The sequence below is a fragment of the Eptatretus burgeri genome, chromosome 15 (assembly GCF_056783735.1).
Source record: "Eptatretus burgeri isolate ZD-2024b chromosome 15, Ebu_testis_v1, whole genome shotgun sequence".
Taxonomy (NCBI): Eukaryota; Metazoa; Chordata; class Myxini; order Myxiniformes; family Myxinidae; genus Eptatretus; species Eptatretus burgeri.
The window spans coordinates 22,800,213-22,819,369 of NC_140975.1; the positions used below are offsets into that span (position 1 = coordinate 22,800,213).

The window sequence follows — 19,157 nt, forward strand, 5'->3', positions numbered from 1 at the left end:
CTCTCTATATATATCTCTCTCTCTATATATATCTCTCTCTCTATATATATCTCTCTATCTATATATATCTCTCTCTGTATATATATCTCTCTCTCTATATATATCTCACTCTCTATATATATCTCTCTCTCTATATATATATCTCTCTCTCTATATATATCTCTCTCTCTATATATATCTCTCTCTCTATATATATCTCTCTCTCTATATATATCTCTCTCTCTATATATATCTCTCTCTCTATATATATCTCTCTCTCTATATATATCTCTCTCTCTATATATATCTCTCTCTCTATATATATCTCTCTCTCTATATATATCTCTCTCTCTCTATATATATATATATCTCTATTTATCTCTCTCTCTATTTTTCTCTCTCTATTCCTCTCTCTATTTCTCTCTCTATTTCTCTCTCTATTTCTCTCTCTATTTCTCTCTCTATTTCTCTCTCTATTTCTCTCTCTATTTCTCCCTCTATTTCTCTCTCTATTCCTCTCTCTATTTCTCTCTCTATTTCTCTCTCTATTGCTCTCTCTATTTCTCTCTCTATTTCTCTCTCTATTTCTCTCTCTTTCTTTCTCTCTCTTTCTTTCTCTCTCTTTCTTTCTCTCTCTTTCTTTCTCTCTCTTTCTTTCTCTCTCTTTCTTTCTCTCTCTTTCTTTCTCTCTCTTTCTCTCTCCCCCCCCTGCTGGTCGTTGGTGAGTTGTGCGTGGGTGTGGTGTCATGGCGGCTCCATGTGTGCAGCTGTGAGTACTGTGTTGTTCCTATCCCCATTTCGTTTCCCTCTGTGTCCCCATACGTGTTTGTGGAGTTTTTTTTCCCCTGTTTCCCTTCCTGCTGAGATGAGAGAGAGGGAGAGCGTGCACGGTAGGTGCTTTGTGGGTTTTCCTTGAAACCTTCGGTTTCCGGGCCTACTTTTTCATCTGCCTTGTTTTCATAGGCCTGCCGTTTATCGGTGGTTTAGCTTCTTCCTTACACTCTTCTTTTCCCTTCTACTTCATTTGACCCACTTGCTGGTTGCTTGTGACGGTTTTCCTTTATTAAACTTAAAAACTCTTCTTTTGTTTTCAGCTATGGCGAACAGTCGTTTGCAGAATAGCATTTACGAGTCACTTACTTGTAAGAATGGGGTATTAGTTAGTCCACCCGATGGGGTTCGGGTCGAGGACGTCGTGACGGGCTTGGGTAAACTCTTTGGTTTTGAAAATGTGTTAGCAGCTTCAAAGATGAACCAACGAGTTGTTGTTTTTCTTTCCGAGGAGCGCTATGTCGCTCAGGCGGTTGTAACTGGTTTGTCTTTACCGCCAGATATTTTCGTTAACGTTCGTATGTTGGACTCACCGGCGGTGAAAATCGCTTTATCTAATTTACCGCCTTTTGTTAAAAGCTAACAGATCTTGTCTGTTTTGGGACAATTTGGCACGGTGGTGTCAAAAATCTCCATGATTCCCTTTCATTTGCATTCGGATTCTTCAGTCCGCCATATCATGACCTTCCGGCGGGACTGTTACCTCTTCTTCTTCTTCTTCTTCTTCTTCTTCTTCTTCTTCTTCTTCTTCTTTCGGCTGCTCCCGTTAGGGGTCGCCACAGCGGATCATCGATCATCCGTATGATCCGCATAGTGATTTGGCACATGTTTTACACCGGATGCCCTTCCTGACACAACCCTGGCCGCCTCTTACGACACAGGGATATGGTACACCTATTTTAACCGGGGTATACACCAGCCCAGGACACTGGTACTCATTTCGCCGACCTCGGAAGGATGACAGGCTGAGTCAACCCCCTGGTGTATTAATTCAGTGGCCCAACGGGGCTTGAACTCAGGACCTTTTGGATCCCAAGCCACTGCCCTAACCACTGCGCCAACAAACCAGGCTCCCAGCGGCACTGTTACATGGTGTTAAAAAAACAACGCTCAATCGCTCAATGCCTCAGCTGCATTGGTAGTTGAAAATCGAAATGATCGAATGTACATTGCAACAGAGACAATGACGTGTTTCACGTGTCGTGCCTTCGGACATTTAAAAGGTGCTTGTCCGGAGTGTATATCTGGTGGCACATCTAGACAGTCAGGAAGAAATGCCGATTCTAGTGGCACATCCAGACGGACGGAACCAGATGCCGATATTAGTAATAATAATAGCTCGTCGGGGACAGCAGATCAGCCTTCATTTTCGAGCGCGGAAATCAATAATTCTCCCGCTGATGACGCCGGTTTTATCACCGTGTCCTCCAAGAGGAGTTATAAAAGAGGAAGCGGAAGTGAGGACACACAGGCGAGCTGTTCGAAAAAGATAGCACCGTCGAATGAACGTAATGTTTCTTTTTTTTTTATATAAACAGAAGCTCCCCCAGCTGGTCTTCTGCTGCAGAATAGGTTCAGTGTGTTAGCTGAAACGGAGGAAGACGCTTCCGTTCATCCCTCTCATGAATAAGGACCGAGCGCAACGCCCCAAGATGTTGTGGTAATCACTCCGGTCACTGAAACTAAAACCAAAAACCATAAACCTGCTCTCGTCCCGCGCCCTGCTGACGACGAAGTGTCTGAGGTAATGGAGGCAGAAGAGGTGGCAGCCCCAGAGGGAGAGTGCAAAGCCTCCGATATAAAAACGGTAATCCCTGTTACGGTCTTTAAAACTCCCGCTGTGCAAACAGCGACACCTTTAGCAGAAGAGGATTTTCCCGTTGTGAGAGCATCGGCTTCGGTGCGTGAGGAGAAAAATAAAAATCATTCGGATTACGACTCAGATGGGGCCTCGTCGTTTGCCTCCAGCGCTGGTAGCGAGGTCTGGAATGACCCAGCAGTAGCCAAGGAACTGGAGGGTGATGATGATTTATCACCCATGGAAATCCTAAAGTTTCTTCAGGACATTTTTCGAAAGAAAAACGTTAAGATTATAACCTTCTTCCCGAACCTGTCTGGCTTTATAAACTCCTCAACACGTCTCCTCCTTCAGGCTGAAAAACTTGTTGTGACTGAGTCACAAGTTTTCCACCTTAGGAAGTGTGTATTGAAAGCCTGGAAAGAGTTACAAGCACAACCCAACTTCCGTTCACCTGATAACCCCTCCCTACCTACACCATGACCTTTTCTATTGTAACTTTAAATATAAATGGGGGACGTTCACCCCTGCGCAAAGCTCAGGTAAAGTTGCTTGTCAAGCAAAAACATTTTGATGTTGTTCTTTTGCAAGAGACAAGATGTAGCTCTTCGTGCTCGAGCGAATGGACTCGCATCATGAAAGGACAATGGTTCTTTCGTAGCTTGACCTGTCCTCGTGCTGGAGTGGCTATTTATTTAAATCCTTCTCTCTGTCCTGAAAATGTCACTTTTAAGGAGATTATTTAAGGGCATTTAGCTTCAGTTAATTTCCTTTATAATGGTTATAAACACACTTTGATAAATGTATATTCACCCAGTACGAGCACAGAAAGACTAGTTTTCTTGACACAGTTAGAATTGTTTCTCACACACCTTGATTTTGATGGTCTTGTTTGTCTGTGTGGGGACTTTGATTGCACATTGTATCCCACCCTTGACAGTAATAGAGAAGAGCCCCACCCACCAAGTATGGCACCCTTAAAGAGGGCATTGTCCAAATTCTCCCTTATGGATGTATGGAGACTCCAGAACCCATCTGCAGGACAATACACGTGGTGCCGATGTGCAAATGGCCGGCTATCTCTTGCAAGGATAGACAGATTTTACATTAATAATGACTCTTTAAATGTCATAGACCATGTTGACACCACCCCAAGTGGTTTTTCAGACCACCACATGGTTGTTCTTCAAATACTTTCCCCGGCTCGAAATCGTGGCACTGCCCATTGGACCTTCAATGTGAGTCTTCTGCAAGATGACACATTTTCTGTCACCTTTCGAACCTTTTGGGGAGTTTTACTACTACAGACGCCTTCCTGCTCCTGCCTCACACAATGGTGGGACAATGCGAAGATCCATATTAGAACCTTTTGTCAGCAATATAGCTCCTTTTGTACAAAGAATGAATCCGCGCTGCAATCTCTAATTGCCAAAGAAATATTGTCTCTCCAGTCAAGCCTTCCAACTCTCAGTGCTGAAAGGACTGTTTCTCTAATAGCAACGAAGAAAGCCCTCCTTGCTCAACTCTGTACAAAACAAGCCAGAGGGGCTCTAATTAGGCTGCGAATGGAGAACTACAGCTCTATTGATACTCCTTCCAAATTTTTCTTTGCTTTGGAAGCACAAAAAAAGAGAAACCAGCAAATAACTTCGCTGCAGGCACCAGGAGGCCGAGCAACATACGATCCAAAAGACATCAGAAGCTTGATGAAACAATACTTCTCTGACTTCTATTGTGCCAGAAACACGAAAGAAGACATGATTAGTTCCTTAACCACTTCTTTGCCCACCTTGTCTGAATCTGCATGCCAACAACTTGACAAGGAAGTGACTGTTGACAAACTTTTTACAGCTTTGCAAACTTTGCCCACAGGTAAAGCTTCTGGACTTGATGGAATCCCTGCAGAGTTCTACAAAGCCTTCTGGGATTTGTTGGGACCCTAGTTGCTTGACCTCTTAATTGATAGCCTACAATTAGGCTTGCTACCACTTAGCTGTCGCAGGGCCATACTCGCTCTCATACCTAAGAAAGGAGACCTCCAGCAACTTAAAAATTGGCATCCCATTTCGCTCCTCTGCACGGACTACAAGATCTTCTCAAAAGTTCTTGCCAACCGCCTCAAACCTCTGATTGGGGAGATTGTACACCCCGATCAATCTTATTGCATCCCTAAAAGGACAATACATGATAGCATTTTTATTGTATGTGACATGATCGATATTTGTATTGCTGAACATAGCAATGTTGGTCTAGTGTTTTTCGACCAAGAAAAAGCTTTTGACACGATTGATCATTCTTATCTCTTTGCTGTTTTACGGGGGTTTGGTTTTAAGGAAAATTTTATTTGTTATAATAAACTATTGTGCAATAATATTTTTAGCTTGCTCAAAGTAAATAACATCTTAAGTCAGCCTTTCCCTGTCACCAGGGGTACTCGTCAAGGGTGCCCCCTGTCTGGCCTTCTATACTCCCTATCAATTGAACCTTTACTACATCATTTACGCACGCGGCTACAAGGGTTTTATCCTCTGCCGTGAGAAAATCCCGTAAAGACCATTGCTTATGCGGATGATCTCTGTGCAATTGTGCACTCTGATGACGATGTTCATGCTTTGGTTGAGTCTGTCAAGGAATTTAGCCTGGCTAGATCGACTAAAGTTAATTTGGAAAAGAGCAAAGCTTTTTTACTTAGGTCCACGGAATGAAACCCTCTCCAACCTTACCAGGGTAGCTTGAATGGACCAATGAAGGAATACACTACCTCGGTGTCTTTCTTGGAACTCAAGATTTTATTTAAAAAACTGGGAATCACTGATTACTAAAACTGAGCAGCGGTTGATAAAATGGAGGGGACTATTGAAGCAGCTTTCCTACCGGGGTCGTACTCTGGTCATTAATAATCTTGCGGCATCAATGCTATGGCATGTTTTCAAGGCACTGCAGGCCCCAGTTTTTATCCTTAAAAAACTTCAAAGCTTTTTTGTAGATTTTTTCTGGGGGGGGGGGGGGGGAAGCACTGGCTCTGGCCAGGAATACCAAGCCTGCCGACTGCAGAAGGTGGGCAGGGGCTAATAGATATGACGAGCAAAGCGATGGCTTTTCGCCTCCTTTCAGTACGGAGGCTTCTATACTCCGACGTCCCATGGAAAGCCTTTGCCCATTGCTTGCTGAAGCAAGCTGGGAAACTAGGCTATGGTGACGATTTTTCTTCTTGGTACGAAGTGCGTGGATATGACATTGGTCCCTCTGTTTTACTGAAGCATGCTGGAAGCGTGGCAGGCGTTTTCTTTTCGCCATGATACCAGTGCTTACTCCCTTCAGATGTTTTTAAATGAACCAATATTTTTTAATTTTTTTTTGATGGGATCTGTAGTGACAGATCTTTTATGCAAAAGTTTATTGATGTTGGCATTACCAGAGTAAAACACCTCAGGAACCCCCTTGTACATAGATGGAAGCCAGCTGCTGATATTGCCATGGCCACCAGTGTGAGGTCCATCAGAGTTATTGGCAGAATTTTCTCTGTGATTTTACGGACTTTTAAGCAAACCGGATTAAAATGGGATCCAGACATAGAAGATGCCCTCAATTTATCCCAATGTCCTTTCCCAAATCGGTTAATTTTATTTCAAAGTTTTAGGTTTTTTAACCATATGGAGAAATCCTGAGTGTACAATCTATGTGTTCTCACCCTCTTTCCTGACAAACCTGCAGGGCCACAAGCTCATTGGTGAGTGCTGCTTCAAGCTAACGTTTCCACAACAATAAAATGGCAGGTGATGTACAAAGAACCTATTGTCAAGCGCTCAGGTGATCTACAATGGCGGCTAGCACACAACATCCTGCTTTGTAACATCCTGCCCCACCGTATATGTCCTGAAAACTTGGAATTGTGCCCCTTTTGCGACACCCCAGAGACCGTTTTTCACATTTTCATTGAATGTTCAAGGTTGGCCTTGCTTTTTGGAATTATGTCACGTGTGATCAGGGGGCTCGGTTTTACTTTTACGCATTGTGTTTTTATATTTGGTTTCAATGTCTTGTATCAATGCAGAAATGAATGTCTTTTAGCAAACTTTTTATTTTGTGTTCTTAGCCAAAACTAGCCATCTATTTATCGAGGAAATGAAAACTGCAGAACACTGACGTTTTAGCTGATGACGTTTTAACTATTTTTAAAGCATTGGTTACATCGCGTGTTCTTTTTTGAGTTTGAAATTCAAGATCCTGTTTTATTGAAAAACCGGTGGTGTGCGAAGCAATCTTTATGAAGCACAGTTGGTGGTGCTCTGACAATCAATTTATAATTTTAAAATATTACTTCTTCGTGACCTCTTCCTTTCCTGGTTGTCTTTTTTGATGCCTGTACGAACTTCCTTGCAATAAAGGAGAAGAAAAGTCAAAACTCTCCCTCTCCTCTCCTCTCCTCTCCTCTCCTCTCCTCTCCTCTCCTCTCCTCTCCTCTCCTCTCCTCTCCTCTCCTCTCCTCTCTCTGGACATGTCCGGATGCTGTTTATCTTCGGACAAAGTTTGTCTCTGGACGCATCCAACGGTGTTTGTTTCCAGACGTGTCCAGGTGGGGGTTTGTCTCCAGATATGTGTCTGAGCGGTGTTTGTCTCACGGACACGTCTGGGCAGTGTTTATGTCCGGGCGGTGTTTTCGTCCGGCCGGTGTTTTTCTTCGAATGTGTCCGGGCAGTGTTTATGTCTGGATGGGAGTTTCTCTCCAGACGTCTTCGGGCAGTGTTCATCTCCAGGCAGTGTTTGTCTCTGTATGTGTCCGGGCAGTGTTATGTCCAGATGGGATTTTGTCTCCGGATGTCTCCAGGCAGTGTTTGTCTCTGGGTGGTATTTATAACACGACCGGTAGAAAATGGATTTCAAACATAATTTTGTTTCCATCTTCACTGTTGTTCTATGCAGAAGCATTTTGATGAGCCAGTATGAATCATAATTGATGCTCCACCGCACGTTTGTCTTCCCTTCCTCTCACCTCTCGCTGCCTTCCCTTTCCCCACCCTTCCTCACTCTCCTCCCTCTCTCTCTCCCCCACTCCTCTCTTTCTCTCCACCCTCTCACCCCCCCCCCCCTTTAGTCATTTTGTCAGCGAAGCGACGGGTGGTATTTGCGAGTTTAAAATATTGAGCTCCTTTTGGTCAATTTGTTGCGCCTTGGCATGGGCTTCTGCCATGCCTTGGCAAAATTTTAGTTGCAACACTATCTGTTTGTCTGAAAATGCTGTCATTCACTCTCGGGATATGCCATGGCCATGAGCTCCCGACTTAACATGAGGCTGATGTTTATCATTCCCCATTCATGGCACGAACGCCCGTGAAAGGTGCTGATGGCATAGTGGACAACCAGAGGGTCGTTGCTGACAGGAGGGGATACTGGGGGAGTTTAGCACAGGTTTGCTGCAAGCATAGGTGAAATGGTGTCCTTGAGCAGCACGAGATGGTGGTTGCAGTAGTAAGGCATAGCCAAGTGGTTGAAGTGGTTGCAGTGTTGAGGTGCTATTGTTGAAATGGCATCATGATTGAAACAATCTTGTGGTTAAAAGCGTCAGTGTATGGCGAGCGAGCAAAGTGAGATGATGGCTGCTAGTCTTGAGGTGCAGGAAGGTGGTTTGAAGTGTTGTGGCATGGATGTGGTTGTCGTCTTATGGTGGTTGAAACAATGGTGAATTTGGATTGCGAGCGAGCGTTGGAATGATACGCTTGAATAATGCGTTAAAAAATGCTTGCATTAAAGTTCGTGCATCTCAGTTTATGATTGGCAAGGTGGTTATCTCTGGTGGTGCCTTAATGCTGGTGAGAGTGCTACTGCGGTTGAATGCCAGTTTGGTTCTGGCATGCAGATTCAAATGTGTTTTGGTGGGATATGTAAATTTGGTACCACGCGTGCTGCTCGCTGGTGAGGTTGTGCTTTTGCTCGGTGGTGGTGACTCTTGCACACTATGGTGATTGCTTTCTGAAAAAATGAAATGGGTGGTGGGGGGGGTGGGGTGGGGGCAGGAGGGGGAAATGTGGGGAAAAAAACCTAATTAATCCTTCACAATGCATATTCCGTTTGTAACCCATTAGACACAAGGGAGGATGATACCTGTAACATGTGATAATGAAATAAGTATCTCTGGAACCACTGTATGTTTTCTGCCATTGCCTTGGGGTTTCAGTTCCCAGAGCCATAACTATGCATCTCTGTATGTATGTATGTATGTATGTATGTATGTTTAGCTGATTCTTATAGAATCAAATATATCTTCACTGCTCTCCATAAAATTTTGCATATATGCTCAGGATACCCAGGGTCAGGTCCTGGGCACAAAATACCATCCCCCTCATGAGAGTGTGGAGACGACCTGCAATTTTTGCCTATACATGTGGAATAGTGCAAGTGGTTTAACCACTGACCTCTGCTTGAGGGAGGGGGGTATTGACACCATATTTTGCTCCCAGAGGTAGTGGGTATTATAAGTGCCCTAAAACTGCAGTTTGTGTTTGGTTGTACCTAATCAGGAATGAATCCAGATGGAGCAACAAATGTGATACAAACTTGCACCCCACATTGGAATGTACCTTCCCGTCCACCTTGCCTTTCTTTCGATTCACCTATCCTATGATATTATGACAAAGGATATATTAAGTTTTACATTATGTTGTCTGTTTCTTGTTCACACAGAAAATTTAGTGACAAGCATGATAAACCATGAAACCTCTTTCTGGGCTCCTTGTTTAATTCATAACAATAAGCCAATCTCCCAAGGAACAGTACAAGGTAGAAATCAGTCATGGGAGGTGGTGTTTCGATGAGTGTGCTTTTAATCATCATCATCATCATCATCATCATCATCATCATCATCATCAATCTTGCTTTCCCAGCACATCAATCAGGGCAGGTTTAGAAATTTGTTGAAGGTGCCGTTGATAACTTGCCTACATAACAAACCCACACTGGTATCGTTAACATTCACCAACTAGTATAAATGCTGGTAGATGGGTCCTCCAGCTTAACTTCCATCCAATGTATTCCGCACACATTGATGCCTTATCCTGCATGCGAGACACGAGGGTGACATGTTATAGCTGAGTCTGCATTCAAATCCGGGCTAGACAGCTTCGAGCCGAGTACACATAACCTCTACGCTGACCTATAACCCATTGATTGCACAAGGTGCAGTTCAAATCACCACCTGATCTGAAATCGAAGGATTCTGAAGTCCCTTCCCAATCTAAAACGACTTTTATATCTGTCCACCAACCATCACAGCATGCCCATTTGCAAGATTTGCAATCCAATTTATTGGATTGAATTTGCAATAGATTTATCATCCATTTATGTGTGTCTACTTCTCTGTGTGCTGCCAGGGTTATGGACTAGTGTATGCCGGCAGCAAATGACCTGAGTGCCATGCAGTGCCTAGCTGCACACAAGGAGGGTGAGATGAGTGGGGAAGGTGAACCCGTGGACATCCTCCCAGCAGGATTTGTTGTCAAGGATCGCTGGAAGGTGGTAAGAACCATCGCCAATTCAGATCTCATTTCATCAGTGGCTCTCCTTTGGTATTTATGTCGGTTTCATATCACAGATAACATTCCTGATTATTTTGCCTTATTTTGTGAATTTGCTTGATATGAATCAAAGTTAACATGGTATGTCGGAAAGGGGTCCTGTTACCTCATTTTCAACCTTTTTGTTTTATTCATTATTTGTAAATGACATCATATTATTGTCTTTGGAGACCAATTTGACAATGGCAAGGAAGACACGATCCCCTTAAGAGCACAGCTGCATAGTATGACGTGGTTTTTGGCCAAAAATCCGCTCAAATATTGTTTATGGAAATAAAACATCCGAATGTGTCACGCTCGATGTTGGGGGTGGTGCATTGGTAGCATTTGGAGGATGAATAAGCCAACATATGCAGTTTAGGTCATACCAGAGATTTTCATAATTGCATGGAAATATTCCACTTAGGCCTCTTGAGCAACGACAATTATGAGAGCACAGCAAAAACATTTAAATCTTCTTTTTCTTCTTTCTTTTTAACAATCCCAATGATTCCCACCTTATGTGGTTGGCCAGTGAATGTTGTGGCACAAGACTTTCACGAACTAGCGCTAACGCCTAATGTTCGATTGAAAGGGGTTTGTAAGAAGGGCAGTCAACAAATTTTGTAAACTGGTTATATCATGAAAAGGCAGAACCACAAGTCACATTTCATATTTCAATATAATCTGCCTTCACTTCAATACACTTACTCGATTTGTCCTTCAAACTCACTATGCCAGTCTTATAGAAGTCTTACAACTGCCCCTCAAGCCACACCTCAGAAACCTCCTTCAGTGCTTCATCCTTCTGAAACGGTGCCCTCGGAGAAGGTTTTCAGGTTTCGAAATAGAAAATAGTCACTTTGGGTGAGATCTGGACTATATGGAGGGTTTTTTTGAGTTGCTTGAAACCACAAGTGTCAATAGACACCTGTGCAACTTGGGATTTGTGGACTGGCACACACCCAAGGAGCAGGAGCACACCTCCAGCTAACATTCCTCATCATCTCTCATGGATGACATTGTGCAGTTTTTTTTACAATAGGCCAGCATAATAGTTACTGGTGATCGTTGTTTTATGCGACAGGTACTCAATTAGCAGAATCCCTTTGGAAACCCAGAAAATTGAGGCCATGATCTTGCCAGCAGAGGGTTGAGTTCTGAACTTCTTGTGGGTTGGAGAATTTGAGTGCTTCCATCGCATGGATTCAATCTTTAACCCGAGGTCCCAGTGATTGATCCAGGTCTCATCTCCTGCCACCAGATGGGAAATAAAGTTAGCTAGATTAGCTTCATGCAAGTCAAGGAGCTCACAACGTGAGGCAATCCTCTGGTGTCTATCCTGACTGCTGAGGTTTTGAGGAACCCATCTTGTAGAAACCTTCGACGTGTCCAAATGTTCATGGATGATGGTCACAACACTTCTATTTGAAATGCCAACCTCAGTGCTTATTTCTTTGATCTTGATTCGCTGGTTCTCCCAACCTCAGTGCCAATCAATTTCTCAACTCAGGCTACAGTTTCCTCATCAGTGGAATCTGAAGGCCGTCCTGACTGGGGTTCATCCTCAAGCTTCTCAGACCCATGCTTGAACTCCTTAGCCCAACTTGTTGTGGTAGCATGTGAAGAAGGATCTGTGCTTTACATTCACACCATGCGTCGATGAGTTTCTTCTGTTGCTGTGAAACCTTGTTTGGTTAAGAATTTTATGACACTCAACTTGTAAATTTTCTGATGCTCAATTTTTTGAAAATCCAATTTTCTTAGACCCCACACTTGAAACTCTCCCTCTGAAACAGTAAATGAAGCCAAATTAGTCAAATTAACTGAAACAAATACACAAGCATTCCACTTTGTTACCAAAAAATTATAACCCTGCTATATTAATTTCACCATGAATTGCAAAACTTCTTGACCACATCTTGTAATTTGTTCAGGGTGCTGGTGATAACCCACCTACCCTTATCAGCAGACACCATGACATCTATAACGTCCACCATTGACAAGTGCTGACGGACAGGTCCTCTGGCTCAATGTCCTTCTGATGGATGGCACACTCATTCATGTATCTTTATGAATGTGAAACACCAAGTTGACCATTTATAGCTGGGTTTATAGCAGGATTCGAACCCAGGTGAAACAGCTCATCGGTTAGTGTGAATATCTTGGTAGGTTATCCTGCCAGCCCATAATCACATTAATATGCTCCCACTCTCTCCAACACCCCACTCCCCCACTCTCCAATATTGTAAAAATAACATTTGCATTTTAATTTTTTGCTGAGGTTTAAAAATATTACGTGAATGATATTTCCCACTGTTACATAATCAGAGTCTACATGTATTTTTGTCTTTTTTGGTGTGATGTATTTTTGAGCTCAACTCTTTTGAATCTCGTGTCTGTTTAATGGAGATTGTGCAAACCGTCCTGCTTAAGCAACTTTCTTGAACAAGGAATACAATGAGTGGTTTGCCATTGTCTTAGCATGGCAGGAATTTGAAATTTGACTATGGTACTGACACATAATAACCTATTTAAGAGCAGAATGACCTAAAGGTATACGCACTCGCCTCTGAGCCGGCGAACCAGGGTTTGAATCTCAGCCCAGTTATGAACTGTCATCCTGGTGTCTCGCAAGCAGAGTGAGGCATAAATGCGTGTGCTGTCCCTCTGATAGATATTAAAGCAGGGTGTCCTGTCTGCCAGCATTAATTGGTGGAAGGTAAGCATCCAACGGTGTCCTTTGTGAAGAGTAGGCAAGCTATTGCTGGCACCCTGAACCCAATTCTGCATATGCAAAAAGAGGAAGAAGAAGAAGAATAAGAAGAAGAAGAAGAAGAAGGAGAAGGTATTTAACACCGTCCAAACATCAATTTATTTATTTTTGTTAAAAGAAGGTAATTAATTCAAGGTAAAAGCCATCTGACTCCTCATGCATGTGCCATATCCACATCCCAGATAACATATATGTTGCAGTACTAGTTGGTCAACGACTTCCAAGTGAGCATCGAGTACCTTGGCCAGGCGGGTATCAAATTTATTCAAAATACACCAAGGCATCTTTAAAGTCCTCAACCTAAATGTTGATGAGACTGCCGTTGACTAAATGTTGATTACGAGAGATCTCAATGGGGAGCACACCACCAGCCAACTTATCTTGGCACCCCAAACACTGATGAGTAATACACTAACTGTTTCTAACACTAACAAATTAAAAATTATTCAATTTTTACCCAAAATAGACTACTGGCCCTCTCATAGCATAATTATCAAGTGTCTTGTTCACAAAAAAATCCAAACTCTGGTTTATTTAGAACGTGTTAGACTTGAGAAGCTTGAGAAGCACCAGAACACTGTTCATACAGGCAGGGGTTGCAGAACCTGGTACTTGTATTATAGTCCCACTGGAAGTCAAACAACACCGTTTTTATTGGTGAAGCTTCATCCCAGTTTAAATTAAAACACACTCAGTAGAGGGCATACCTCCGCCAGGTTGATCGGTTTCCGTTTTTTTTTTATCCCACTAAAAGGCCGAATCTGGATTCGGACCTGAACTAAAATCGAATCGGCTTGTTCTTGTCACCAAATCAACTCATCCACATCATTTTATCATGACTCATCCACAACTTTTTGAAATATTGTGCTATATATTATTTTGCCCCAACCTCTCAATGGGTGAGGAATGACTTGATAAATTAAAAAGAAATTGTCATTTTTCTTTGTACTTGTCTTTGTCTTTGTCTTTGATAAATTAAAAAAAAGACAGCTGTCTTTGTACTTGGAGGTAATCAGCTTGGACCTTCCTTTCCATACCACACCACCGAGCCAAGATATTCCTATCTTCGTCTTCTTTCATACACAATGCATGGCTGAGGGTTTGCATCATTGTTGGGAGCGCTGCTGTGCTGCCGATTAATTGACCCTTGCAGGATAGGTCGAGATTGTGAATCTATTCAAGGTGCCGGAGTTAACCTGCCTACTCTTCGTGAAGGACTCTCTGGGATCTTTAACGGCCACCAACTAATCCCGGCAGATGGGACGCCCAGGTTAACGTCCATCCGAGGGACAGCACACTTTGATCAGTGTGAGCACTCCTTGGCTTTTTTCACAAGATCTTGGCTATTCGTTGTTCACCTTGGCGTCTTGGTTTTCTATAGGTTTTCTGCTTGGCGTATAGGTTTTCTATTATCATCGCTTTTCCGAAACCTTGTGAATTCTTGGCTTTTTTCATTGGCTCACCTTGGCATTTATGAAAATGAGGAGTGGTCACACTGATTTGATGCGTCGCCCTGCCGACAAAACACCAGGATGACAGTTTACAGCCGGGTCAGGATACGATCCCAGGTGAGACTACTCAGCTCGAGACTATCAAATGCTTCCAGCCCTTTGCTTTGCCTTGAACAGCCGGATGTCTCCCCGGAGGATTTGGATCTGGCTTCCTTTTAAGGACAATGTAATTACCATATGATCGAAATAATGTATCCCAGCAATTGTGCAGTCTGGTTTTAATTAGTCCAAAGTTTTTAATGCTTGCTTTGGATTCTGTCAAACGATTATAGCAACAAGCACCACAACCTTTTCTCGACTGAACATGTACCATGCTCTATAGAGCGTCGATTCTGCCGCAGCAGTTTCTTGGCAAATGTTACCGTCCTGGACAGGTCGCCACTGCGACGCAGGAAGCAATGGAACACGGAATTTGGCCAATGTGCCGACCATAGCTCGCCTACTCTTTACAAAGGACACTGTGTGATCTGTAACGTCCACCAACTAATGCTGGAAAATTGGTTGCCCGGTTTCACGTCCATCTGAGGGAGGGCACATACACCTTGATGAATTGAAATTGATGGATACACATACACATTGATGAATTGAAATTGATGCATACACATACACATTGATGAATTGAAATTGATGGATACACATACACATTGATGAATTGAAATTGATGGATACACAAACACATTGATGAATTGAAATTGATGGATACACATACACATTGATGAATTGAAATTGATGGATACACATCACACATTGATGAATTGAAATTGATGGATACACATACATATTGATGAATTGAAATTGATGGATACACATACACATTGATGAATTGAAATTGATGGATACACATACACATTGATGAATTGAAATTGATGGATACACATACACATTGATGAATTGAAATTGAGGGATACACATACACATTGATGAATTAAAATTGATGGATACACATACACATTGATGAATTAAAATTGATGGATACACATACACATTGATGAATTGAAATTGATGAATACACATACACATTGATGAATTGAAATTGATGGATACACATACACATTGATGAATTAAAATTGATGGATACACATACACATTGATGAATTGAAATTGATGGATACACATACACATTGATGAATTGAAATTGATGGATACACATACACATTGATGAATTGAAATTTAGGATACACATACACATTGATGAATTGAAATTGATGGATACACATACACATTGATGAATTGAAATTGATGGATACACATACACATTGACCGTTTTTACCGTTTTTACAGCCATTTTTTTCCCTGCTGTGCAGGGGTTTGGCTTTTTCTTGAGGCAATGTTTTATGGCCGGATGCCCTTTCTGACGCCAACCCTGGTCGCCTCTTACGACACACAGGGATATGGTACACCTATTCTAACCGGGGCATACACCGGGACCAGTACACTGGTACTCATTTCGACGACCTCAGATGGATGACAGGTTGAGTCAACCCCCTGGTGTTAATTCAGCAGCCAACGGGTCTTGAACTCAGGACCCTGGGATCCCAAGCCGCCACCCTAACCACTAAGCCAACACCAGGCTTTTCATACACATACACATTGATGAATTGAAATTGATGGATACACATCACACATTGATGAATTGAAATTGATGGATACACATACATATTGATGAATTGAAATTGATGGATACACATACACATTGATGAATTGAAATTGATAGATACACATACACATTGATGAATTGAAATTGATGGATACACATACACATTGATAAATTGAAATTGATGCATACACATACACATTGATGAATTGAAATTGATGGATACACATACACATTGATGCATCACCCTGCCTGTGAAACACCGGGCAGTTTATAGCCAGTCGAGATTCGAACCCAAGTTAAACAGCTCAGACCTTTTCTCCATTGCCATTTGTATTCTATTTTAAATCCTTGTTGTTTTTTTTTTAGATCCTCATGGAGGATCTCTAATTCTTACTCATGTTGTTGTTCTTCTGCTTCTTCTTATGGACTTTTTTTGTTTCACAGCCTACAGTTTTCATCGAAACTTCCTGAAACTTGGCATATAAATGTAAAAATTCCCTGCGCAGACAGTAACCATCTCCAATTTTGAAAATTCCTCCTAGAAAAAAAAGTTATGACGTCAAAATATCTCCGCTAATGGAAATCGCCTAAAAAATTATCTCCGGAACTAGGCAAGCTTTTTGAATTCTGTTTGCGGGAATCGAACAGGGCACTAGCAGAGATGAATTACCGCACATATGATACATCACTATGACGTCATATCAATTTTTATGACGTCATTCCTATGTTTTGACATTTTTTGTTTCACAACCCAGAGTTTTCATCGGATCTTCGTGAAACTTGCCATGTATATGCAGAAATCCCATGTGCAGGCAGTAACCATCTCCGATTTTGGAAATTCTTCCTAGAAAAAAAGTTGACGTCATAATATCGCGTCTAATAGAAATCGCCTATACCATTACCTCCGAAACTAGGCAAGCTGTTTGAATCTTGTTTGCGGGAATCAAGCCGGACATTAGCACAGGTAATTTATCACAAACCTGATACATCACAATGATGTCATATTTGTTTTTATGACGTCATCATGGAGAGGACGAGGATCTTAGCTCATTTGAGCTTGTTTAATCACAGTTTGCATTCTTTCACTTCGACTGTATCTTTCCCAAATGTGTTTGTTCTTCAAGCCAGTATTTATACGTTTTAGTTTACACCTTCTCCCACTCTACTCTATCTTTTCTCTACCCAAGTTCCGCAAGATTGGCGGAGGTGGATTCGGTGAGATCTACGAGGCGTTTGATCTGATAACACGGGAGAACATCGCCTTGAAGGTGGAGTCGGCACAGCAACCAAAACAGGTGCTCAAGATGGAGGTGGCCGTGCTAAAGAAGCTTCAAGGTGAGAAGCTGGATTTGTTTTTTGGGAGTGAACAGGCTTTGGCTTTGCTTTTGCTGTGCAATCAACTATGAATGGTTTTGACAATGTTCAGGCTTTCAAGTTGTTGATTTGGAACCTTTGCCCAGATGAATAGAAATGATTGTGCTTGAAGGTGAATTCCTATGGGAAGTGTATGTGAGGTCCAGCTCCATTCTGATGAACAAGCAGTGTTCAATGTCGGGCAGTGACCACAAGGCCTTTTGAATTTGCCTGTCTACAAGGATTCCCTTTCATTCGACTTCCTCTTTTCCAGCAGGTTTTCCTTCTTTGAACTTAAGGATGTGTGAGCACCATGAAAGGCAGAATCTGCTCCTCATCCCAAGTTGTATTAAGAGCATTTAAGTGTTAATCACAAAGCTTGGAGCCAAATGAATACTGTGCTAGACAGAACAAATTGATTACCCACTCCTTGAAGGTCTGTGCCAAGTGTTTTTTTTAATTGATACTCTGATCATAGCACAATGGCGACCCGGGTTGCGTCAGGAAGGGCATCCGGCGTAAAACATGTGCCAAATCACTTTGTGGATCATACGGATGATCCGCTGTGGCGACCCCTAACGGGAGCAGCCGAAAGAAGAAGAAGAAGAAGAAGACTCTGATCATAGCACAATGAGACTCCTGAAACGAGCTCAAGTGCAAGTAAACTTTGAATTAGAATTCTTACCATTGCTTTGATTTGAACTTCAGCTGGATGATGTTCTCATCACCAATAGGCTGCAAGCTGAGATCCGAAAATGTGGCAAAAAAAACAGTTTTGTTCCGAACTCGGGGGTCTGCTATTTCTCCACGGCATTTGAGAGCTGACATACCTGGCCATGTGTAAAACGTTTAATTCTGAAATCCTGCCAGTTGTTTCATGCAGAGGTCAAAGTAGGTCATGTGGAGCCAAAATGGCCATTTTTAGATCTGATGCCAACTTCAAGGTGCTGCATTTTCCCAATGAAATGGATTTGGGGCTCGGAATTTTGGAAAAGCGTGGACCTCCATTGGTGCTACTGGTAAACCGATTTTGAAGACTTCGAGTGGCACTTACTCGATTTAATAAAATTGCGAAAGTGATATTTTTGTCAAAAATATTGTCACGCTGTAAATTTCTACAACTTTGAGCTTAAATATCTCCGTCATGATCCGAGATAAACCTTCCAAAATCGGTGATCCATGAGTGTGCAGACAAAACTACTCGAGAAGAAAGTTTGATGCCCACAGTAGGAGAGGTGACGGCAGGGGGTGCCAACAAAAATAGTTCCTGAGATTATTGGAGCCAGGTTCTTAGCTCAGCGGAGCAAGGCGGTATCTTTGGCTAGAAATCTGTGCCATGTGTTCTGATGAAATACGCCCAGCAAACAGGCATTTGTATACTACTGGGCATTGAACTGGCATTGATAAGGCATCTCGTAATCATATTTATTGGCAAACTCATTTAGTTGTATTTGTTGAGACTTTAGGAAAGCCTAGTGAAACCAATCTGCAGTTACACTGTGGTATTGCAATCACCCAACCCATACAAAAGGTCAAACATCGGGAAACAAGCTGGTTCTAGGCCTCCAATGATTTTTGCAGACGACAATACTCGAAACTACCATCGCAACTGCATAGAAATTTTAGGTTGCAGGATCATATCTATCAACCACTGAACATAAACTACATGACCGCGGTGACTGAAGATAAGTGGAGACAGCCTGAAACAGGAAATCTATGCAACAAAACACCAGCATTTCAGACTAAGATATAATCTGTCATC

At 42.4% G+C, this 19,157-nt stretch overlaps 1 protein-coding gene across 1 annotated transcript in view; it reads left to right on the forward strand.

Annotated features, from left to right (window-relative positions):
* Positions 1 to 19,157, forward strand: part of LOC147011730 (uncharacterized) — a 104,505-nt gene that overhangs the window by 27,816 nt on the left and 57,532 nt on the right. The window contains exons 2-3 of the mRNA XM_085856286.1: positions 9,976 to 10,120; positions 17,230 to 17,377. Of these exons, the coding sequence (XP_085712412.1) occupies positions 9,992 to 10,120; positions 17,230 to 17,377 (277 nt within the window). The 5' untranslated portion in view covers positions 9,976 to 9,991. The remainder of the gene's footprint in view (positions 1 to 9,975; positions 10,121 to 17,229; positions 17,378 to 19,157) is intronic.